At 39.4% G+C, this 21,080-nt stretch overlaps 2 protein-coding genes across 11 annotated transcripts in view; one reads left to right on the top strand and one right to left on the bottom strand.

Moving 5' to 3' along the window:
- LOC140499914 (scaffold attachment factor B1-like) overlaps positions 1–2,755 on the bottom strand; it is a 40,104-nt gene extending 37,349 nt beyond the window's left edge. For all 5 annotated transcript variants that reach the window (XM_072601904.1, XM_072601907.1, XM_072601905.1 and 2 more), the window contains exon 1: positions 2,309–2,755. In XM_072601904.1, coding sequence (XP_072458005.1) covers positions 2,309–2,494 — 186 coding nt within the window. In that variant the 5' untranslated portion in view covers positions 2,495–2,755. The remainder of the gene's footprint in view (positions 1–2,308) is intronic.
- The window catches only part of SAFB2 (scaffold attachment factor B2), an 85,032-nt gene continuing 66,632 nt past the window's right edge, over positions 2,681–21,080 (top strand). For 3 of the 6 annotated variants that reach the window (XM_072601897.1, XM_072601898.1, XM_072601899.1), the window contains exons 1-11: positions 2,837–3,230; positions 3,955–4,042; positions 10,970–11,034; positions 11,122–11,328; positions 12,536–12,598; positions 14,554–14,581; positions 15,509–16,016; positions 16,444–16,493; positions 17,048–17,148; positions 20,324–20,473; positions 20,559–20,671. In XM_072601897.1, coding sequence (XP_072457998.1) covers positions 2,925–3,230; positions 3,955–4,042; positions 10,970–11,034; positions 11,122–11,328; positions 12,536–12,598; positions 14,554–14,581; positions 15,509–16,016; positions 16,444–16,493; positions 17,048–17,148; positions 20,324–20,473; positions 20,559–20,671 — 1,679 coding nt within the window. In that variant the 5' untranslated portion in view covers positions 2,837–2,924. Of the gene's footprint in view, positions 3,231–3,954; positions 4,043–10,969; positions 11,035–11,121; positions 11,329–12,535; positions 12,599–14,553; positions 14,582–15,508; positions 16,017–16,443; positions 16,494–17,047; positions 17,149–20,323; positions 20,474–20,558; positions 20,672–21,080 lie in introns of all 6 variants that reach the window. The other 3 variants (XM_072601900.1, XM_072601903.1, XM_072601901.1) reach the window with 2 other exon arrangements.

Raw genomic sequence — 21,080 nt, 5'->3', positions numbered from 1 at the left:
GAACCATAGTAATTTGTAATTGGCTAGTTTCAAGTCATTCAAAACTTAAACAGAAGGAAAAACTAGCTTACTGCCTGTAGTACTGAATTTGGGAAAAGGGTTAAGTGCATCATAATCTAGAAACTAAGTGAAAGTTGACTGCATAACCTTGAGGGCAAAGACTTGTTTTGAAGATGAAGTATACCACAGTGAGAAGTGTTGAAATCAAGAGCCAGGAGTCATCGAGGTTTAAATCTCATCTCTGACATTTACCAACATGACTTAATTTCTCCCAGATAAAGTTTTTTAATCAGTAAAATGTGAATAATAATGCCAACAGTATTTACCTCCTTGAGGCTCAAAGGAGAGGATGTATTTAAGGCACTTTACAAATTTTAAAGTGCTAAATGAGTGTCAAGCTATCATTATTTGACTTTGCGTCTCCAGTGCCTAGCTCATGCTTAAGTACAAACTGAAATGAACTGAAAACATCAACTTTTCTCAGTGCTAGGTTTACACTGAAAACAGTCTGAAGCATCCATATCTCCTCCTGAGAAGCAAGCAAGTGGATCAGCCGAATAGGCCCAACTTTAAAAAACAAAACATAAATCAACATAAAGAAGAATTGAATGGTGGACTGACTGGATAGCACCTGAGACAAGATGTGGGGAAATTCATCCCCACCTTAAAAGCTGGAGCATTGTACCCATTTTTTTCATGTGAAATAAGGTTACATAAAAGACCTTGAAGAGGAAAAAGAAGTCACAAAAAATTAACTAGATGTTTTGTTTGTAAGATATGGTCTAATTTGTGTAAAGAGCATAATATTTCTTGAACTTCTGAAATGAGCTGTCACATAACTTTTATCTATCTACTTCATCTCCCACCTTAGATGCCTCCTTCATCCTAGAGTAAACTGGATGACTTCAGTTTCTGCTTCTTTATTTTTCAAATGAGGACAACATTGTCTCACCTTCCTGGGATGGTTCCACCCCACTACTTGTCTCTCACCATAAACTGTTACATATAGAAGGCAAAGTCAGTGTCTCCCTTTTATTAAACCACTTAAACAGAGATGAGGAAATTATCTCAATCTCAAAGTCCAGCGAGCCCTACTGGCTATTCAGTGCACAGAACACTTTGTGTCATCTATTATCTCCGTACATGTTGTATCTCACTGTCACCAATAGAATTTAAGCTTCTAGAACGCAAAGACTATTTTGTTTTTGAATTCCCCGTGCCTATCAGTATCTGGCACCTAGGTGGCATTTAATGCTTATATTAATCAATGGAATGGTAAGGGTTCAGAAATGATTTTTCATTGAATGGCTGAAAGACAGACAGGAGACAATGTATGAAAAAAGCTCTTGAAACCATAAAAGGTGTCTGGCTCCACTCCTTCCTCTCACGGAGTTACTCCTTCCTATGAGCTCTCTGCTCCAGCCATACTGGATCACTTTGTCCACAGTACACAAAAATCCGGGCTCTCAAGCCTCTGGAGGCAAGGCAGCGCAGTATACAATTTGGCACTAAGGTAAGACTAGAGTTGATACTGTAGGTCTACTTACTAGCTGTGTGACCTTAGGAAGCTACTTTACCTCTCTGGGTCTCAATTTCCTCACCTGTAAAATGAGATTCAGTTCAACAAACATTTTATTAAGTGTCATCTACCAAGTATATGCATTGCTAGGATGGAGGAAGGCCAAGACCAAATCCGAGCAGGCCCTGGCCGTCTAGATCGCCTCCAACGTTCTCCTCCATCAAGGATCTCTGCTCACCCTGTCCCCAAGTCCTGGGATGACCCCTGCCTTCTTCAAGCCCCCCCTCCTCCAGGAGCCCGACTTCGTCGTTTCTCCCCGCCCCCCATCTTCCCACAGCACTCGGCTTAATAATAACCTGACTAACCCAAGCTGGGCACCCTAGAGCTGCCTCCAAGCCATCCCGCCCCAGATCGGTGATAAAAACCCCAACAAGCCGCAGGTCGTCTCTCCTTCCTGGGGAACCCAAGGAAGTCGATATCGAGACGTGACTCCTCCTCCCTCCCATCCCCCCCACATCCAAGTTCCACCGGCCCCCAGAAATCCACCCAGGGAGCCCAGCCTCGGGACGTGCGGGGCGGGGCGCGCGGAGCTCTGCGGCCGGGGGCGGGGACAGCCAGGAGGGCGCGACGGCGGGGGAGCTCGAGGGCCCGCCCAGCCCCCCGCGCGCCTGCGCGGCGAGGCCCGCGGCTATGGCGACCCGGCCACTCTCTCAACCCCCCCTCCCCCAGCCCCCCTCCCCCATCCGTTCTCCCGACCCTCACACACGACTAGGCCCCAGAAGGCTCCACCTTCTTGAGTCGGTCCATCAAGACGCTCTTGTTGCCGCCGCTATCCAGGTTCCGCTTCTTCAGCTCGGCCCGGAGGTCAATCACCCGCAGATCGCTTAACCGCCGGGTCCCGGTCTCTGAGGAGGCGGAGCTGAGCCCTGCAGTGACAGAACTGGAATCGCCTGCGCCTGACAAAATCTCCGCCATCCCGAAGGGTCCTACCTCCGCTGCCCAACTCGCACGATTCGGGCGACTGCCACAGCTAGGAACACAAAATGGCGCCGCCTGCGAGGGAGCGGCACCAGCCTCCCCCACCCGTGGCGTCACTGCGCGCGCGCCGAGAAGGTGGTCTTTTTTTTCGGGAGGCTGCCCCCTCCTCCAGGCGCATGCGCCAAATCCCTCCGTCACCAGGAAGGAGGGAAGTAAGGAGCTTCACTGTCTAGATGCGCAGGCGCTCAAAACCCAAGCAAACTCCCGCCCTCAACTAATAGAGCACATGCGCAGCACCAGTTAGAGTGGGAGGAGCCCTGGATACGACTGTGGATCACGGGGGTGACTGCGTGGGATCCTACAGCACGCATGGGCAAACTCCCTCCGAGGAGGGGGTGGTGGAAAAAAGCCAAGTCGGTTGGCGCGCATGCGTAACCGGAAAGGAGGCAGGCTAGTGCGTTTTTCTCGCAAACGGCGCCATTTTGTGTTCGGAACTGCCGCAGCCACTGCTGTGTGTGAGGTGGGCAGCGAAGACAGGGCACCCAGGATGGCAGAGGCTCTGTCAGGGGCGGGCGATTCGGGATCTGGCCCGGCGGGTCTCGGCTCCGCCTCTTCGGAGACCGGGACCCGGCGGCTAAGTGATCTGCGAGTGATCGACCTCCGGGCCGAGCTGAGGAAGCGGAACCTGGATACCGGCGGCAACAAGAGCGTCCTGATGGACCGACTCAAGAAGGTGAGGGACCGGGGCACATCCGGGGCCCCGGCACTCGGTGTGGAGGGGGCGGGTGGAGGAGCGAGGGAGACCAGCGCGTTAGCTTGTCGCCGCGCACGCGTATTTGAGTCTGGGCTAAGGGGAGGTGCGCGCCTGTGGCTCGGCTCGGGGCACCCCTTGCTCCGCGGCCCGCTCCCCTCCGCTCCAGCCCTGGTCCACTTGCTCACCCCACCCCGCCGGAAAAAACCTTGGGAACGGGCGCGCTGGAGCGGCCCCGAGCTCCTGGGAAGGGGGTGTCCGGCGGGGGGCAGAGGCCGAGAGAGGAAGTCCTTCCCGTCCTGGCTCCGGCCGCGGGCCGTCCTCTGGTTATTCTGCCCCGAGCCGCGACCCTGTGACCTTTGGCCCCGCTCCGCACCCTCCTCTCCCCCGGTACAAAGTTCCAGCAACCTGTTGGTGTCTGCGAAACTTTCCCAAAATGGGTAAATCCTCGCAGCGCGTAGAAATGGCCGGCCTGGGCTTGGGTCCGGGCCCCTTCAGAAGCCTAAGGCTGCGCTTCCAGCCGTACGAGCCATGTCGCCATGTGATAGTGAAGTTCACTCGAGCCTGACTTCTGGGCTTGTTGCCCGGCCGGAGTAGCCTAACGAGAGTGAGGGAACTGAGCGTTTATTGCAGCGAAAGTTTATGACCAGTAAAGCACATGACGTCATGCACCTAACAAGCTCCCCTGAAACTGATATCTTAATAGGCTATTGAGGACGAAGGGGGCGATCCTGATGACATTGAGATTGCATCAGAGGCTGCCAGCAAGAAAATCCCAAAGAGGTATATCAAAGGTATGTGCACGAGCTCGGGGCAGAGGTTTTGGTGGACTGGAGAAGGCAGAGAACACCTTTTCTGTTTTCGTTAGGTTAACGTAGTTTTGGTTTTTACGTTTTTAAACAGTGAGCTTAGGTGAGCACTTAGGTGAACTAGGCAGAGAGCCAAGCAGGTGCTTTCAGATGCCCACGGGCTTATCGCAGAACCAGTGTACTTACTCCCACTTTGCTTTAATAATTATACTCTTGATAATGGTCATAACAGTTTTCATCTTCATGTGGCTTTTAAATAAAAAATTAAGTACTTTGACCTGTATTATCTCATTTGATCTCAACCATATCTTTGAGATAGTTGGGGAAAGTGGAATTTGTATTGCCTAATTTTCAAATGAGGAAGCTCAGAGGTCAGTCTTTGTAGGAAGAAAGACATTTTAGTCGGCATGTCGATATGAATGAACGGGTCCTATGAAAATAACATATCTATGAGAACACTTAACAAATACTTTTGATCATCAAAAAATACTGTTCATGTTCCTTTTCCTTCCCAAATTTTGATCCATTTTAGGACTGATGGACCTGAGGAGGCTAGCATATTGTGATTATTTTGATATGAGCACTTCTGTTACATTGTGTACAAATTTTAAGTTTTCCTGTCAGAGATGTATCATATAAATATATCCTACTATTATCGCTTTCCTTGGTAACATTTTTAGCTGAGGTGGTACTGTTTTTTCTTCTTTTGATCTATATTTCTTATTTTTATTCTGAACTTAAGTATTAAAAAGGGAATATTTCTATATGCTTTGAAGAACATAAGAGAATTGTATATGAAACAATCTCCATGCTGCTTTAAAAAAACTGAAATACTTGGTTATTTTCAAAACTGTTCTTTTTGTGCTTCCTTCTAAGCATTTTTCTGTTCCTTCCTGTGCATTTTAAACATTGTTTCAGTCGCCACATTGTTTTGTGGGGTGTTTTTGGACATTATTTTTAACAACCTATCTGCTCAACTCCTTTTTCCTCAATTAAAAACTGAGGGGGGAAAAAATCCTTGTTACAAATAAGAATAGTCAAGCAAATGATCACCATGGTAGCTATGCCTCCTCCTGTACTTTGAATCACTTACCTCAGGAGTCATTAGGTAGGTAACACTTCTTCATGTATATGTACACTGGAAAACTGATTGAAAGACAAGAACTCTAGTCAATACAATGACCAAAGTTGTTTTTTTTTTGTTTGTTTGTTTTTTATGGTATTGTTGTCCTTGTATGAATTGTTCTGGTTCTGTTCACTTTACATTTTTTATACTACCCCTAAGATTTTCTGCGTTTATCTTTTTTGTCATTTCCTATGATGAAATATTGTTCCATTACATTCATACACTGTAATTTGTTCTGTCATTGATGGGTATCTTCTTAGATTGTAGTTCTTTTTTCCCATACTTTTAATCCACCTTCCTTCCCCCTATACTTCACTGTCAAAAAGTCTGTTTCCCTGTGGGTGTTCTCCTCTTGGTATTATCTTCCCTCTTAACCCTCTATCCCTACCCCCATCTTTGCTTGTTTCTCTGTTGAGTTTGATGTATTTCTACACCAAATGGTGTGTGTACATTCAGCCCTACTTTATCCATGTCATATGAGTGAGCTTCATCAGATACCTGCTCCCTCCACTCCTTTCTCCAAGTTTTTATACTCTTCTCATGTCTCACCCCCATCTCTCTCCATTGTTATATTTCTTACACCTTTTCTTTCCCCTTTTAAAACTCTCCAAACAAAATAAGTATTTCCCAAAGCTTATATTTCAGTTATCAAGCATTATTTTTTTTTCTTTACCCATCTCCCCCCTTCCACTGCAAAATAAAGAAAAACAACCCTTCGAACAAATATGAATAGTTAGGGAAAATTGTTTCATTGGCTGAGTCCATGAAATATAGATCTCCTTCTGCACCCTGAAATTGTTCGCCACTTTGTTAGGAGGTGGGCAGCATGTTTTCATCATGAGTCTTCTAGAATTGTGGGTACCCATTGATAGAGTTCTCAAGTCTTTCAAAGTTGTTGTCTTTACAGTGTTACAGTTATTTTATAAGTTATCCTTCTGATTTGTATCACTTCACTCTGCATTAGTTCTTTCCTACAACATAAAAAGCTGCTGTAAATATTTTTGTACATGAGTCCTTTTTCTCTTTGTTTGGTCTCTTTGGGGTATTGACCCAATAGTGGTATAACTGAGTCAGATGGGATATTCGCAATTTAATAACTTTTTGGCATAATTTCAGATTGCTTTCATGAATAGCTAGACCAGTTCACTGCTCCATCAATAGTGTATTTTTGGTATTCCTGTTTTCCCTCCCACGTGTCAGTTAACTTTTTTGTCTACTTTACTAATCTGATGGGTGAGAACTGGGGCCTCAGAGTTTCTTTAATTTGCATTTCTCTAATTATTAATGATATGTAGCATTTTCTCATGGCTATAGATAACTTGAGAATAGCATATTAATATCCTTTGGCTATTATCAGTGGGCAGATAGCTATTATAGATTTGAATCATTCCTTATATATTTTATAAATGAGGTCTTTATCAGAGAAAATTTGTTGCAATGGTTTTTCCCCCACAGTTAACTGTTTCCTTTCTAATCTCAGTTGCATTGGATTTGTTTGTGCAAAAGTGTAGTTTTATGTAATCAAACAAAATTGTCCATTTTATCTTACGTGATTGTCTATCCTTTGTCATAGATCTGAAAGGTAATTTTTTTCCTTGTTCTAATTCGTTTGTAATGTCACCTTTTATAGCTAACTTGTATATTCATTTGGAGCTTATCTTGATATATGATTTAAGATGTTGGTCTAAACCTAATTTTTGTTAGACTCTTATCCAGATTTCTTAGAACTTTTGTGTCAACTAGACCTTATCCCAGTACCTGGGGAGGGTCTTTGGATTTATCCAACACAAGGCTATTAAGGTAGTTTACTTTGGCATGTTGTCTGCCATATGTGTTTCACTGGTCAGCCTCTCTATTTTTAAATGAGTGTAAAATTGTTTTGATGATTAACGATTTTTTTATAAATTTCAGAATCTGGTACTTCTGGGCTTCCTTTTCACTTTTTAAAAAATTGCCTTGAGATTCTTAAACCTATTGATCCTCCACATAAATTTTGGAGTTTTTTTTTTTTTTTAGTTTTACAAAATGATGCTTTGATAGTTTGGTTTGGTGTTGAATAAGTAAATTAATTTAGGTAGTATTGGCATTTTTCTTGTGTTTGTATTTCAAAGTAATTTCTTACCTCTGGTCTTTCTATCAGAAAGGCTTGAAACCCCTGTAGTTCATTTTTCCCCCTTATAGATTATATTCAGCTTTGCAGGGTAAGTTATTTTTGTTTGTAAGTCTTTGTAAGCCTTTTGGAATTTTCCAAGATCTCCTCTCATTTATGGTAGAGGCTACCAGGTCTTGTGTGATCCTGACTGGTTTCTTGGTACTTGAATTGCTTCTTTCAGGACGCTTGCAGTGTTTTGTTTTGTTTTGTTTTTTTAAATTTGATGTGGGGATTCATAATTTTATCTGTGACATTCCTGGGACTTTTCATTTTTGGATTGTTTCTTTGTTTTGGTTTCTGGTTCTGATAGATCTAGGCAGTTTCCATTTATGATTTCTTGAAATGTAGTGTTGAGGCTTTTAAAAAAAAATTGGTTTTTAGGGAGTCTGATGATTCTTAAATTAAAACCTCCTTGACCTATTTTCTAGGTCATTTGTTTATTATGTCAGGTAGCTTTTTTTCCCCCAATCTTTAGATTTTGTTCTAATATTTCTTGCTGTTTCGCAGAGTCATTGATTTTTGTTTGGTTTGTTCTAGTTTTCAGGGATTCTGTTTCTTGGGTAAGATTTACCACTATCTTCTGAACTATTTATTCTCCTTATTCTTTGCTCCTGAGCTTTTATTTCCTTTTACTATTATTTTTTTTTTATCTCTTGCTTCATTTCTTCTAGGTATTCATGTAGTCTTTGTGGAAAATCCATCTTTTCCTTTGAGTCACTGCTTGCAGTTGAGGTGGCGCTGCTGTTGAGAGGTCATATCCAGGGCAGTCAACTGAACACTATTAACCCATTCACCTAAATTATGGTATAAAAAATTATGATGACGTCATTATGAAAAAAAAAGATTCCTTTTATTTGTGTACATGTATTGTACTAAGGAATTCATAAGTAAGACAGGACCTTAGTATGTGCTTTTAAGCTATCAATTTGATAAAATTTAGAAGGATTAAAGCATTTGGATTCTGTGTGCAAGACAATAGAAGCACTGAGTTGTTCATTTTCTTGGGAAGAATTTTAAAAAGCAGCTATTGTTAATAAAATGTGACTCTACTACAAGCAGTGGAGGACATTGCTTAGAAAGTCAGAGTAGAAAATTATTGCTGGCACTATCCAAAATTTTAACCTAGATTAGTTTTATTTATTTATTTTTATGACTCTACAGCTGTCTTTGGAAGTTAAACTCTTATAGTGCATTAAAGTCCTAGTAAATTTGGATATGTTTTCTAACAAAGCTAAAATTTTGACAGTTTATAAGATCTAAAATTAGCTGTGATTTTTTTTTTCTTTTTAGATTTTAGTCATAATAAATTTAAATGTAGGCATCTCAAACCAAACATGTCCAAAGCAACTAATTTTTTTCCTTAAAACCTAACTTTGCCATTTGTGGAAACCATGATCTCTCCAGTCACCCAGGTTTACAGCCTTGTGTCTCCTCATTCTTTTACCCCACATAACCAATAGTTTCCATGATTATAGCTTGATATTTCTCCTATATGTCCTCCACGAATAGATCACTGGGTTTGGAGTCAGGAAGACCTGAGTTCAAATTTAGCTTCAGGAACTTCCTAACTTTGTGACCCTGGACAAGTTGCATACCTTTTGTCTGCCTAGTTTCCTCATCTGTAAAATGGGTATAATAATCCCACCTGCCCCCTAGGGTGGTTGTAAAGATCAAAAGAGATAGTATTTGTAAAGCACATAGCACTGGGTCTGGCGCATAGTATGTGCTAATGAATGCTTCTTCTTTCCTTGCACTCCTCTCTCCTCCTCTTTTCTCCCCTCCCTTTTTCACACAAGTACCACCCTAGTTCAGTAACCTAATTGGTCTCCTCAGACTATGCTATTATTTGGCCAAAGTGATTTTCCTAAAGCATATTTCTGACCACATCTCTCTACTACTGGGTAAATGTAGAGGAAATATAAAGTCCTATTTAGTATTTAAAGCCCTCTACAATCTAATTCCAACCTATATTTGCAACCTTTATGTATCATTCTGCTTTCACAAACTAGGATCTTTGTCTTACTGTTTCTCACACAAAACTCTCATCTTTGAAAGGACTGTCCCTCATTTCTGAAATGCATTCACTCTTAGAATCCATAGTTTTCTAAAGAACTTAGCTTAATCACCACCCTTTACATGAACATGACGTATTTTGTATATGCTTACATCTTGTCTCTCCTTAAGGGCAGGGACCATTTTATGCTTAGGACCCAGCACAATGTCTTACACATAGTAGGCTCTTAAATGTTTATGATTCATTGACACTATTACAATCCATATCTTTATTTTCATTTATAATGAAGAGAATACAAAATGGTTTCAGAATGCTAATTTCATTTGCCCTGGGTAAATATAAATAATGCTTGTGGTCAGATGTTAATCTGCTTCATCAGAAATTTTATTATTGTACAGCTCTGAAACTGGATATGAGAGAACTTTGAGCCTTTTCAAGTATGGTTTATGATTTCTCATGTTGTTGATTGTAAAATTCAAGATTCAAGCCAAAGTTATGAGCACTTACAGTAAGAATTTGGAATGCAACAAAACTTAGCTAAGTTTTTCAAATTTCTGCCTAGAGGTGACTGAAGATTAAAATTTTGAATGACTCAAAACTGCTTAGGGTTTAAATTCTTTTTTAAGAGGTTCGTATTAACAATCTAACTTAGAAATATAAAAATATTTTTAAAGCATTATGGTGGATAGCTCTGGATATCTTAAATGTGTTTTTGATTAGTATCAATTCTATTAAATTTAACATGATGGCTTTAAATTAGGCCTTAATTATCCTGTTAAGAAATTGTATTGTCTTCTGAAAGCCTTGGGCCACATTTGGACTCATTCCAGCAGCTGAGTAAACTGCCTTTCTTTAAAGATAAAGTATTGCAATTGAACTCAATTTCTTGCTTTCATATGTGGGAGAGCTGGAAGAAGTGCCTCCCCTCTCCATTTTTTAATCTTTTTGCCCTGCATACTCCCTTCTCCTTCCCTCCTCCGTAAGTGTTCTGCTTTTCCTTTGAATAACAAAGGCAGCTGTACAGTACCTTGGTGATAATTTTGGAGGAAAATCGCTTATGTTTATATAATTATTGATTTTGGTCATGTTTTTGTTGGTACATTTAGTTGTGTGTCTCATCCTGCTCTTCTCTCTTCCCTCCCCACAATTGTTCTAATTCCTGGAACCTGCCCTATTGTGAATGAATGAGTGAAACTGCTAAATTTCTTTTTAGACTGAGTGTTTAAACATTTGTGATGCTTTGCATAGGTTCAGTGAATTTGATGCCTAAGGTGTCACTGTGAATTTGAAATCGTTTCAAGATTTTACTTTGTGAGGTGTCAGTCAGCAAGTATTTTATGACCAGATTAAAGAGAAGCGCTGAGTTTTTTTGTTTTTTAAAACCTTCATACAACTTGAGATTGCAGCCTCTTAGCTGATATTTTAGTGATAACCTAATGTTAGACTACTACTGCACAGCAAAAGAATTTGGATACTTCATGAAATTCATTCTAACTTAGTTTGAATTATACTAAAAGAAGTTGAGATGTTAAGTCTCTTGCAGTTTTTGCAAAGATGAATTAGGATGAGAAGATAATTTCTATAAGAATGTATGATATTTCACAATTATACTGTTGTTAGGGCGTAAGCCAGAGGAAGAGGGTGCTGAAGATAATGGACTAGAGGAAGATTCTGGAGATGGACAGGTAAGTGGAATCATTTTGGTGGTGCAGTATACTAGTTCTACATTTCAGTCCAAGTAGCTATTATATATACTTTTTTTGTTTTTGCAGGAGGACAATGAAACAAGTTTGGATAACTTGCAGGATATAGACATGATGGATATTAGTGTGTTAGATGAGACTGAAATAGATAATGGCAGTGCTGCTGACTGTGGTGAAGACTACAGTGCTGATAATATTCTTGACTCCTTGTCTGATAGTAAAGAAAATGCTGATGCAGAATTGAAACAACTTCCAGATCAGCTTACAGAACATACTGTAGGTAACTTGGAAACATCTCAGAAATGTACCAAAACATTTTTAAAAATCAAAGAAACACAAGCATTGCTGTAGCATCTCCTACACATGTGGAATCAAAGTATTTTAAATCAAATAGATACTGTTATCATTGTCAATAAAGACTTAATTTGGGGTCTAAAAATTTGTGGGATATGAGACTAATTATGTCTAATTGAACACTGTAAAAGATAGCTTGAATTTAGTTTCTGTTATCAGTATTTAACCTTTTACCATATGTTACATTTTTTTGGCAGGGAAATGGGTTTAATCCTTTTAAGTACTTAATACATTATCTGCATCATAGTAAAAGTTGTCAGAGAGCTGATTAGGTATTACTTGCAACAAGAATCATTTTTTTTTTTGGCAGCTTTAGGACCATCTGGTCATCTTGGTGTGGACACTTTGTACTGGAATTAACATTTTTTGTAAGATCCGTAATCAACTGTAAACTGTAGTGAATTTAAATTGCAGGATTGAGCTTAAACTCTTCAGAGTTTGGGGGGGAAAATGTAATTCTTAGCATTCTTTCAGCTGAGAATAAGTGAGCACAATTGGAATTGTGTAATAATAGGTCTGTATTGTTTCTTCTTTGTAGACTTGTATGACCATTTCTGTATTTACAGCATCTATTTTCTTTCCTTGTAATTTCAGTAAACATCTTGAGCTTAGAAAATAGAAAAGGGAACTGTTATGTAACACAGATTAATTGTGTGACCATGGGAAGATCACTTAGCCTTCTAGTGCTGTAGAGCTTTCACATTCATAAAATAATACCTCAGGTCCCTACTTATTTTTCCTTCCTTTCCCTCTCCTCCCCCACCACAAACTGAAGATGTTTGGAATTTTTCTTAACAGTATTCCCCAGATTTAGAGGTAAAAGAAACCTCAGAAGTTCTATTTAATGCTTTAAGTTCTGAATTTTAAAAGTATCTAGTTACTAAACTACATTTTAAGTTACAATCTTAAAGCAGAAAAAATAGAAACAGAAAATAATGCAATTTTTCTTTGGTGCTTTGATTCAAATCTACTAGAGTGTAGCCTACATGGGCAAATATGATATCTGGAAAATAATCAGACTGGTGGGTTTTTTCTCCTCTTAGAATTTTAATGTCTTATTCAGACATCTGATGGCAAAGGTGTGATTCTTTTTGTTTTCTGTGAAATAATCTTTCATTTACTCTTTCAGGTGACTGGAGAGGGAGTTGGAAACAGTTTGGATGCTTCATCATCAGACTTCACTATAATAGAGGTAAATTATATTGGTTCTTAGGATCTTAGTATCTAGATTTATAACTATAAGGGACCTCAGATTATCCAGTCTCTCTCCTTTGTTTTATAGGTGAGGGGAACTGAGGCCTAGAAAAATGAATTGTAAGCTAAGCTCACACATGTAGTATAAGTAGCAGAACCAGGATTTCAGGCCAGAGGCCTGTTCGTTCCAGTATTTTTTCTAGTATTCTATATATTACTGCCTTTCAATCTTGTCCACTTATCCTCCAAAATGTTTCTTGTACCTCTCCCCTTCTTTCTCTTCTCATTGCTGCCATCTTGTTGCAGGACCTTATCACCTTATGATAAATTGAGATAGGACAGTTAGAGGAAAAAGAGAATGATCTCAGATCAGTATAGTATTATAGGAACAATTGTAATGAAGGCTTGGGATGGGGTAAATTGAGAACCAAAATATGAATCAAAATGTTTAGAGTTAGAGGGGTCTTAGAAAATCTAGTTCCCTTATTTTAGGTATAAAGATGCTAAAGCCTAGAAAAGTTAAATGCCTTTTTGCATAAGATCATTCAAATACCAAATGACAGGTCATGGGGCTCAATTCACAGGTTCCAAACCCTAGTACTTTTAATGTAACAACTGAAAACTGATTGATTGAGTAATGGTAGCATTTGGAAGTTGAACTCTCATGTCCAAGTTGTTAAACTAGGTCAAGTGAAAAACATGTGGCATTAGATGTTAAAATGTGTGGAAGGTACCTGATACTGACAGAGAAATAATAGCAGAATGTGCAAGATTTTTGAAAGATTTGTTTTTTCAGTGTTGGGTACATTCTCCAGGGATGCAGATTTTGGCTTTTCTCCATGCCTTAGTGGGTAGTCTTCATGTATTGGTACGAATAAAAGCAGTTGTCACTCAATGGTTAGCTTTCTGATGATGAGCCTCTTGTAATTTAGCTAGGCTAGTTCTCAGACAAAGTACCTAAAGTCTACTATCAGGCCTCTACCTGAAGGTTTTCCAGCCTGATAGGATCTGCCTGAGTTTGAACACCATTTGGAATAGCCTTCTGTAGTCCATGATTGTAATTTTGCACTGGTAGAAAACTTGTGTTTTTTTGAAATTCTGTACAGTTTAGTATAATTTTAAATGAATATTTTGAGTTATATCCATTGTTCTAAATGATTGTTTTTGGCAGCTTCACAGGCTAATAGTTTTCTGCTTGAACTGGGCAAAAGCAGATCTGCATAGGGACAAAATTGAGTGAGTCCAGAAAGAGAGACTTTAGTAATCTATTTCTACAGTCTCAAAAATGAGGATTGAGACATGACCCCAAGTAGCCTGTTGGAGGGTGGGAAGTTGGTTCAAGTATCACCCTCCTTGCAATAATCGATCATAGGGTTTCCACACAATCTGTACCCAAAAATCATTATTCGCTAACATTCCATCCCCTTCCTACTTTTTAAGCTCCCATCTCCCCTCCTATCCCTTGGCATCAACCCCTTCAGGTCAGTTAAAAACCTAAGGATGCCAAGGAATCCATAGCAGTACATACACAGGTACTATTAGCGAAATTCCATCTCTTCCACATTGGCTGCCCTCCAGGTTGCCCCTTGGAAAGTTTCATCTTTCTTCCCCTATTCCCACCCCCAATCTGTTTTCTTGTAGATGAGACAGTTACAGTATTATGTGTATGATTTATGAATACACACATTGGGGATGTCTGCTCAGAAATGTTTTACTGACTGAGGTGTGCCACTCAGAAAATAGGGGAGACTGCAGTTCTGTAGCAGTTGGTTCTTATGAATTAGATGAAGAATTTGTGTCAGGGAACAATGTCTAAAGCTAACTTGAAATTATTTTTTAAGTGAAACAATTTGTTGTTTAGAGGCATTGTCCTGTAAATTGGTAGGTAACATGTTGTTCTGCCTGTTGTAGAAAATGATTGGTTATGGTGCTCTGCTTTGTTTTTCTTCATAGGATAATGAAGAACCCCCCTTGGAGCCAGGTACTGTTAAACAGAAACATGGTAGTTATGGCTTAGCAATTTCCCCGCTAATCTTTTTTTTTTTAAGCTCTTTTTTTTTTAAGAAGCGTGACTGTTGTGTGTTATTTTAATGGTGGACAATCCGGATCATACAAGGATCAGAGATTGGAAACCCAGTCATATCACCAGATCTGTGGAAATTGTGTTCTGGTTAGTTGAGGTAAAATGTTTGTTGAGATGAAATGGTTATTTACATCTTTTTAACCTCATTCTTTTAACTGATCTTGAAATAATTTACCCAAGTCATTCTTTTTGTTTCTACACATGAAACAGATCTTGTGATATTGTGCAGTACTTGGTAATTCTGATTAAAGCAGTTCAGGCAGTGTAAAGCTGTTGTAGGGGAAGTTAAAAATGTAAGAAGTTACTGGATTCCGGAAGAGGAAAGACAGTTTCTACATGAGAATTCCAAACGTATTGTTCCCTTTCTGGACTGCAAATAATACTCCCTGCACCGTTGGAAGAGTTTCTGGTTTTCATGTTGGACTGTTCTGTTAAAAGAAATTCAAAAGAAATTTGGAAATTGAGCTGTCAGTGAATGGTGATACTTTCGGTTAAAGACCTTGGACTTTGGAAGCTAAGTGTGAAGAGCGAGACGAGAACACCAAAGTAAAGAAGAATACCAAGGAACAGCCAGAAGGGTTGTGGGGGTTAAATCTTTGGGGTCCTTTTATCTTCCCTGTAGTTTTTGAGGCTTAATATACTAGATTGTTGGAATGCAGGTAGCTTCAAACAGTATAAGTTTGTGTACATCAGGGTTTTCCAATCTCTGTGTAGCTAGCAGTTCTCTTCGTGTTAGTGTGGCAGCCGTGCCAGTTCCGCATTTGTGATTGCTTTATTTCCCTGGTAATTAAACCTTGTGCCATTCTATTCCTGTTAAATCCATAGAAAATGAGAAAATACTCGACATTTTGGGGGAAACTTGTAAGTCTGACCCACTAAAAGAAGAAGGTTCCGACCTGGAGCAGCCATTTTCACAGGATGCAAGTAACGTGGGGCCAAACAAAAAGCTTGCAGAGGAAGAGGACAATTTTGGCACTGCTCATCCAGAGGAGGATGCATTAGATTTGGACAACGAGTCAACACAAGCAATTGCCAGGAAGGCAGAAAAGCACTTAGATATAGTGAAAAGGGAGAAAAGCGAGCAGAAAGTAGATGAAGAGAAAATGGACTCTGACACTGTAGTGGTAGAGAACCTAAATGATCAGAGTAGCAGAGCATCAGAAAATGCAGAAGCTTCTAGCGAGGAAGCCCAAGAAACGCCAGAGAAAGCCTCAAGCCCTGAAACCAAAGATAGCAAAGAAGACGTTAAGAAAAGTGAAGATGAAGCTAATAATGAAGATTCATCTGCTACTAAAGAGTCCTCAACCAATGAGGGCGGTGATCAGAAAATGAGGTTTGTTTTTTCTCAGTTCTAGACCAGATGCTATCTTTTTTTCATTGGTCATTTAATGACACACATAAGCTGTTTTCTTCAATTGGCCAGCCAGACTGATGAAATTGTAGTTTACTTCTAAAGATTGTTTTATTTCCCTTTGTGTATTTTTAATGGGTGATTTGATTTCTTTCCTTTTCTCAACCTAACACGGTTGTGTTTTTAAATTGTTCCTAATTGTCATCTTCAGCTAAAGAGAATTGACTTTAGGAATCTGACTTACTACTTTTTGTCAGATTTCCAATACAAGTTTGCAAAGCTGTCTTTTAAATTTTCATTTCAGACCTAATTTTCTGGTAGGTATTAAGTTATAGTACATGCCATACCTTTTTTGAGTTAGTTTTCCTAATGCTTTTTCCTGTTGAGTAACATTAACTTTTGTCTCTAGCTTTGTTGAGGACGACACAGATATAAAGCCAGCCTTAAAGGATGACAAAGGTATGGTTTTTACTTATAAATTGATGGTATATTTTTCCTATTTTGGAGGCGTAGTGTTATTTCTAAAATTTTTCCTAAAATTATTCCTAAAATCTTTGCTTTCAATAGGACTGCAGGGCACTATCTATAATTTTATTATGAGTAAGACCTAGCTTTTGAATATTCGAGAAATAGCATTTAGTTTTTGAAGGTGGCTGTTATCTCCGAATGAAATGATAAAAGGCCATATTATGGCATCATGTTCATTATTTTTCTTCCTGACTGGCTAACTCAACACCAAAAATTTTGATTATTAAGTCATCAATTTTAGAGGGCTGCCTGACAGATAGAAACCATTTTTTTAGGACCTTCACTTGCATCTTGTTAATGGAGTTTGGTACTTTTAATCATGTTTTCTATTCTTGTGAGGCACATGTACAAAGTAACTTACTGCTTTTATTTGATATCCTGAAAAGCTTTGGAAATTACTAAGGAACTTGAACTCAGAAATGTGGGCTTTTTTGTTTTTAAGTAGCAGTTTTTGGTAAAGCTGTAATATTTTCTTTTTGAATTAGATCGTGTTGGTAGCAGTTCTGGTAGGAATTTGTGGGTTAGTGGCCTCTCTTCAACTACCAGAGCCACAGACTTGAAGAACCTTTTCAGCAAATATGGAAAGGTAAGGTCCTACACTTTCTGACTCCTAATTGTAGCTAGATTTAAGTGAATAATTTTTATCTGAGGTAGGAGAGATATTTCCTAGAGCACTGTGAAAAATTTTAATTGCTTCTGTTTTCATCCCTTCCAATGAATGCCTCTCTTCCTATCTTTGAATAGAAGCTTAAAACAAATAGTTAAGCAAAACAACCATTGGCCTGCCTGAAAATGGTATGCCTCCTTCTGAACCTGTAGCTGACCACCACTCTTGAGGAGCAGGGGATCAGCCAGCTTCTTATCAGCCTCTAACATCTTTATTGGTCTACATTGATTGGAGTTATGAAGCATTTCCATTGTCTTTGCTTTCATATTGGTTCTCTCCAATCGACTTTTCCAAGGTACTGAGTTAACTTGTAACTTTTGGTTTCTTGGTAAAAACTACATGTGGGCAACATACAATGCTTTATAATGGATTCTAAGTATTATCCCATGGATAGTGCGCTTCATTGTATCCTTCTCAGGATGTCAGTGCACTGATGTTGTCTGTGGACTTGATGTTAGTGGACTTGATGTTAACAGGTCTTGCCATGTAGGGCCTAACTAATCGTTGAATTTCTGATTCCAAAAATAGAAATAGTTTTGCTGATGAATCCTCTTCATATTTTGTGTGTTCTAGTTAGCTAGTTGAAAATTTTATAAGTAGATGAATTGTTGAAATAATGCTTTAATTTTTTCACCATTTGGTGATTTATTTTGATGTACTACTAGTCATCAGTGTCTCCTGTGGTAGGGATTTTAGTTTTATGTAATATTAGGGCTGGAAAGGACCTTAAATGACATCTTATTACCTTCCCTTATTTTGTAGATAAGGAAATGGAGTCCTAGAACAAGGTCAAGTGACTACTTGGGTGCCAGTCATTAAGAACACAACAAGAAAAAATTTTAAGAGTCTTTACCCTGAACAAACTTACATTCTGTTAGGGGAAAATAACATGGGCAAAGATAAACACAAAATATTTATTAAGTAAATTTGGGGGTAAGAAGGAGGGCACTAGAAAAGGTCAGAAAAGGCCTTGTATGGGAGGTGGTACTTGAGCTTATAGCCATAAAGATGACCAGGAATTCTGAGAGCCAGAAGAGCAGGTGGTAAAGTGGGTAGTATACTGGATTTAGGGTTATTTGACCTGAGTTCATATCCTGCCTCAAACATTTATTAGCTTTGTGAACCTTGGCAAGTCATTTAACCTGAGCCTCAGTGTCCTCTTCTGTAAAATGGGAGCAATAATAGGTCAATATATAATATAATAATAATTGGGATAGCACATTGTGTTTTTTCAAATCTTAAAGCGCTATATAATTATTATAATTGGTGTGAGATGAGGAGGGCATTCCTGGCATGGGAGACAGCTTAATGTTATGCATATAGCTCGATGGTGCAGTAGATAGAACACTGGGCTTGGAGCCCAGGAAGTGGTTGATAGGAAGATCCAAGTTCAGAGCTACTCTTACACACTTCCTAGTTGTGTGATCCTGGGCACTTAACCCCTGTTTGTCTCAGTTTCCTCATCTATAAAATGGAACGATAATAGCACCTGCCTTCCAGGGTTGCTGTGAGGATCAAATGAGGTAATACTTGTAAAGGGCTTAGCACAGTGCCTGGCACTTAGTGAGTGCTATATAAATGTTAGCCGCTGTTGTTATTGCTGAATGTTACATAGCTAGTGTTATAGGATGGTTCCAGTGTTCTTTCTATTATATCATTTCTTACCCCTTAATGGGACATGGTGGTAGGGTGGGGTGTAAAGTGTAGGTTAAAATCTTACAAGATTTTAAAATCTGTTGTACTGGATTTTATATTCCTTCCTATGGCATTCATAAATAGAATTTTGTCTCATGTAAGGAAGTAGCTATTGGACAATAGACTCCAAACATTACTGCTTAACAAACTACTTGCTAAGATTTTTTTACTGGGTTCTTCATGTTGTGTCTGGCCAACTTTAGCAGAATTAGATGTGACATAATAGACAGGAACTGAGAAAAGCATTATACCTGTAAGTACAGTAGTTTTATTGTGATTAAAATTAAGTGCTTGATTGAGCCGTGTGATATAGTGGATACAGACTTGATTTTGAAACCAGGAAGACTGAGTTTCAAGTCCCACCATTATATCTGTCTTCATAACCCTGAGCAAGTCCCCGTAACCTACCAAGTGCCCTAGGCAACCTGCATTCATAAATGTAGTTTCCACATCTGAGGATTCCCTGTACTAACAGAATCATAGGTCTGTTTCCTATCCATAAGATAGTTTTTTGTTGAGTTTTTTATAGTAACTGCCTGTGTTCATTTGGATCTAACTTGTCATAAATAAAGGAAATAATATGTATGTAAAGGAAGTTTTGGATTTTAAGGTTTGCATAGTGGAAGAAATGAGAATTAATATGAGCTTACTTACTGGCAGTGTGGCTCCCTGAACACTGACTCATCCTGCTTCCTGTCTTGTGAGGTGTACTAGCTTGAAAGACTGGCAGGGGACATGGCAGTATTACTGTCTCAATCCTAAAATGTTGAAATCAGGAGGAAGTTGAGATCATTTGGGCCATACTTTTCACCTTGCAGATGAAGCTGTTGCCAAGAGAGGTATAAGGACTTGTCTAATGGATTCCTTAACGTTGTTGGCAGAGCTGCCTCCTGGACTGGAACTAGAAACTTGGGGATATGCTGCCATGTTCTAGTGTTGTGCTTTTTTTGCATTTTGCTTCATCTTTAGTAAGATCTCTATGTGAGGGCCTTTGTAGCTTAGCTTGTGGTATAAGTAACAAACAGATTGGGGAGTGAGAAGCAGGGATGAACTATTCTGCATGATTCCATAGGAGCACTGAAACAGAAGAAAATGGGCAGAATGGGAGGGATTCTGAGTCACCAAGATGATTCCACTGAGGATGTATGCAACAGTAATTATTTAAATTTGAAGTTTGGTTTTTCCCGTATGAGGGGCAGGGACCCTTAATCTTCACCTATCATTTTGAGCAATTGGTTGCAAGGAACTTTAGTAGTCTTAAGTAATAGTTCTGTAGCAATAACAAGTATAGTAATGACAACAACTTTTGGATGTTACTGGCTTGTTATCAATTTGAATAATTTGTTGGGTTACTTTTGTGCAGAATTGAAAAGCTTAGAAAAAAATTGTTTCCCTAAAGGTTGTTGGAGCCAAAGTGGTAACTAATGCTCGTAGTCCAGGGGCACGGTGTTATGGGTTTGTTACAATGTCTACATCCGATGAAGCTACAAAGTGTATCAACCATCTTCACCGAACAGAATTACATGGAAGAATGATCTCAGTAGAAAAAGTAAGTGATGGCAGTTATGTATTGCTGTGTATCATATAAATGAAAGATCTTCCCTGTTCATCATTTCTGGCCAAATTAATTTTAGGCCAAAAATGAGCCTGCTGGGAAGAAACCTTCTGACCGTAAAGACTGTGAAATAAAAAGGGAAAAGTCAGGCAGCGGGGAAAGACATCATTCCACTGACTCACGGCCTGAAAGGTAAAGGAGTTTTTAAAATGTTGTTCTTTGGTATCTTATGGGTCGTGGGGTAGGGAGAAAGATTCAGACCTTTACAGATGTGTTATCGTGGTACAGAAACAGCATCAATAGGGAATTACTGGAAAGTGTGCTTTGTCATGAGATTTGTACTTAGAGGTCATGGGACCATAACGTTGATGGCTAAAGATCATGTAGTCAGATCTGCTCATTATAAAGGAGGCAGCTGAGACCCAGAGAGGTGAGTTAACAACCAAGAGTTACACTGTAAGTGATTATGGTTCTAGTTCCCAGGTGAGTTCTCTTTCCATAGCACTGTTGCTGGTTCTCGGGAGCACATTTCTCTTTCATGAATTTGGCATAGTTAGTATTTGTGTTGCAGTTTACCTCTGCACTCTTTCACCAAAATGAT

The sequence above is a fragment of the Notamacropus eugenii genome, chromosome 4, assembly GCF_028372415.1.
Source record: "Notamacropus eugenii isolate mMacEug1 chromosome 4, mMacEug1.pri_v2, whole genome shotgun sequence".
In the NCBI taxonomy this organism is placed as follows: Eukaryota; Metazoa; Chordata; class Mammalia; order Diprotodontia; family Macropodidae; genus Notamacropus; species Notamacropus eugenii.
Note: the sequence above shows the minus strand (reverse complement) of the source record. Positions and strands in the feature narration are given on the sequence as shown.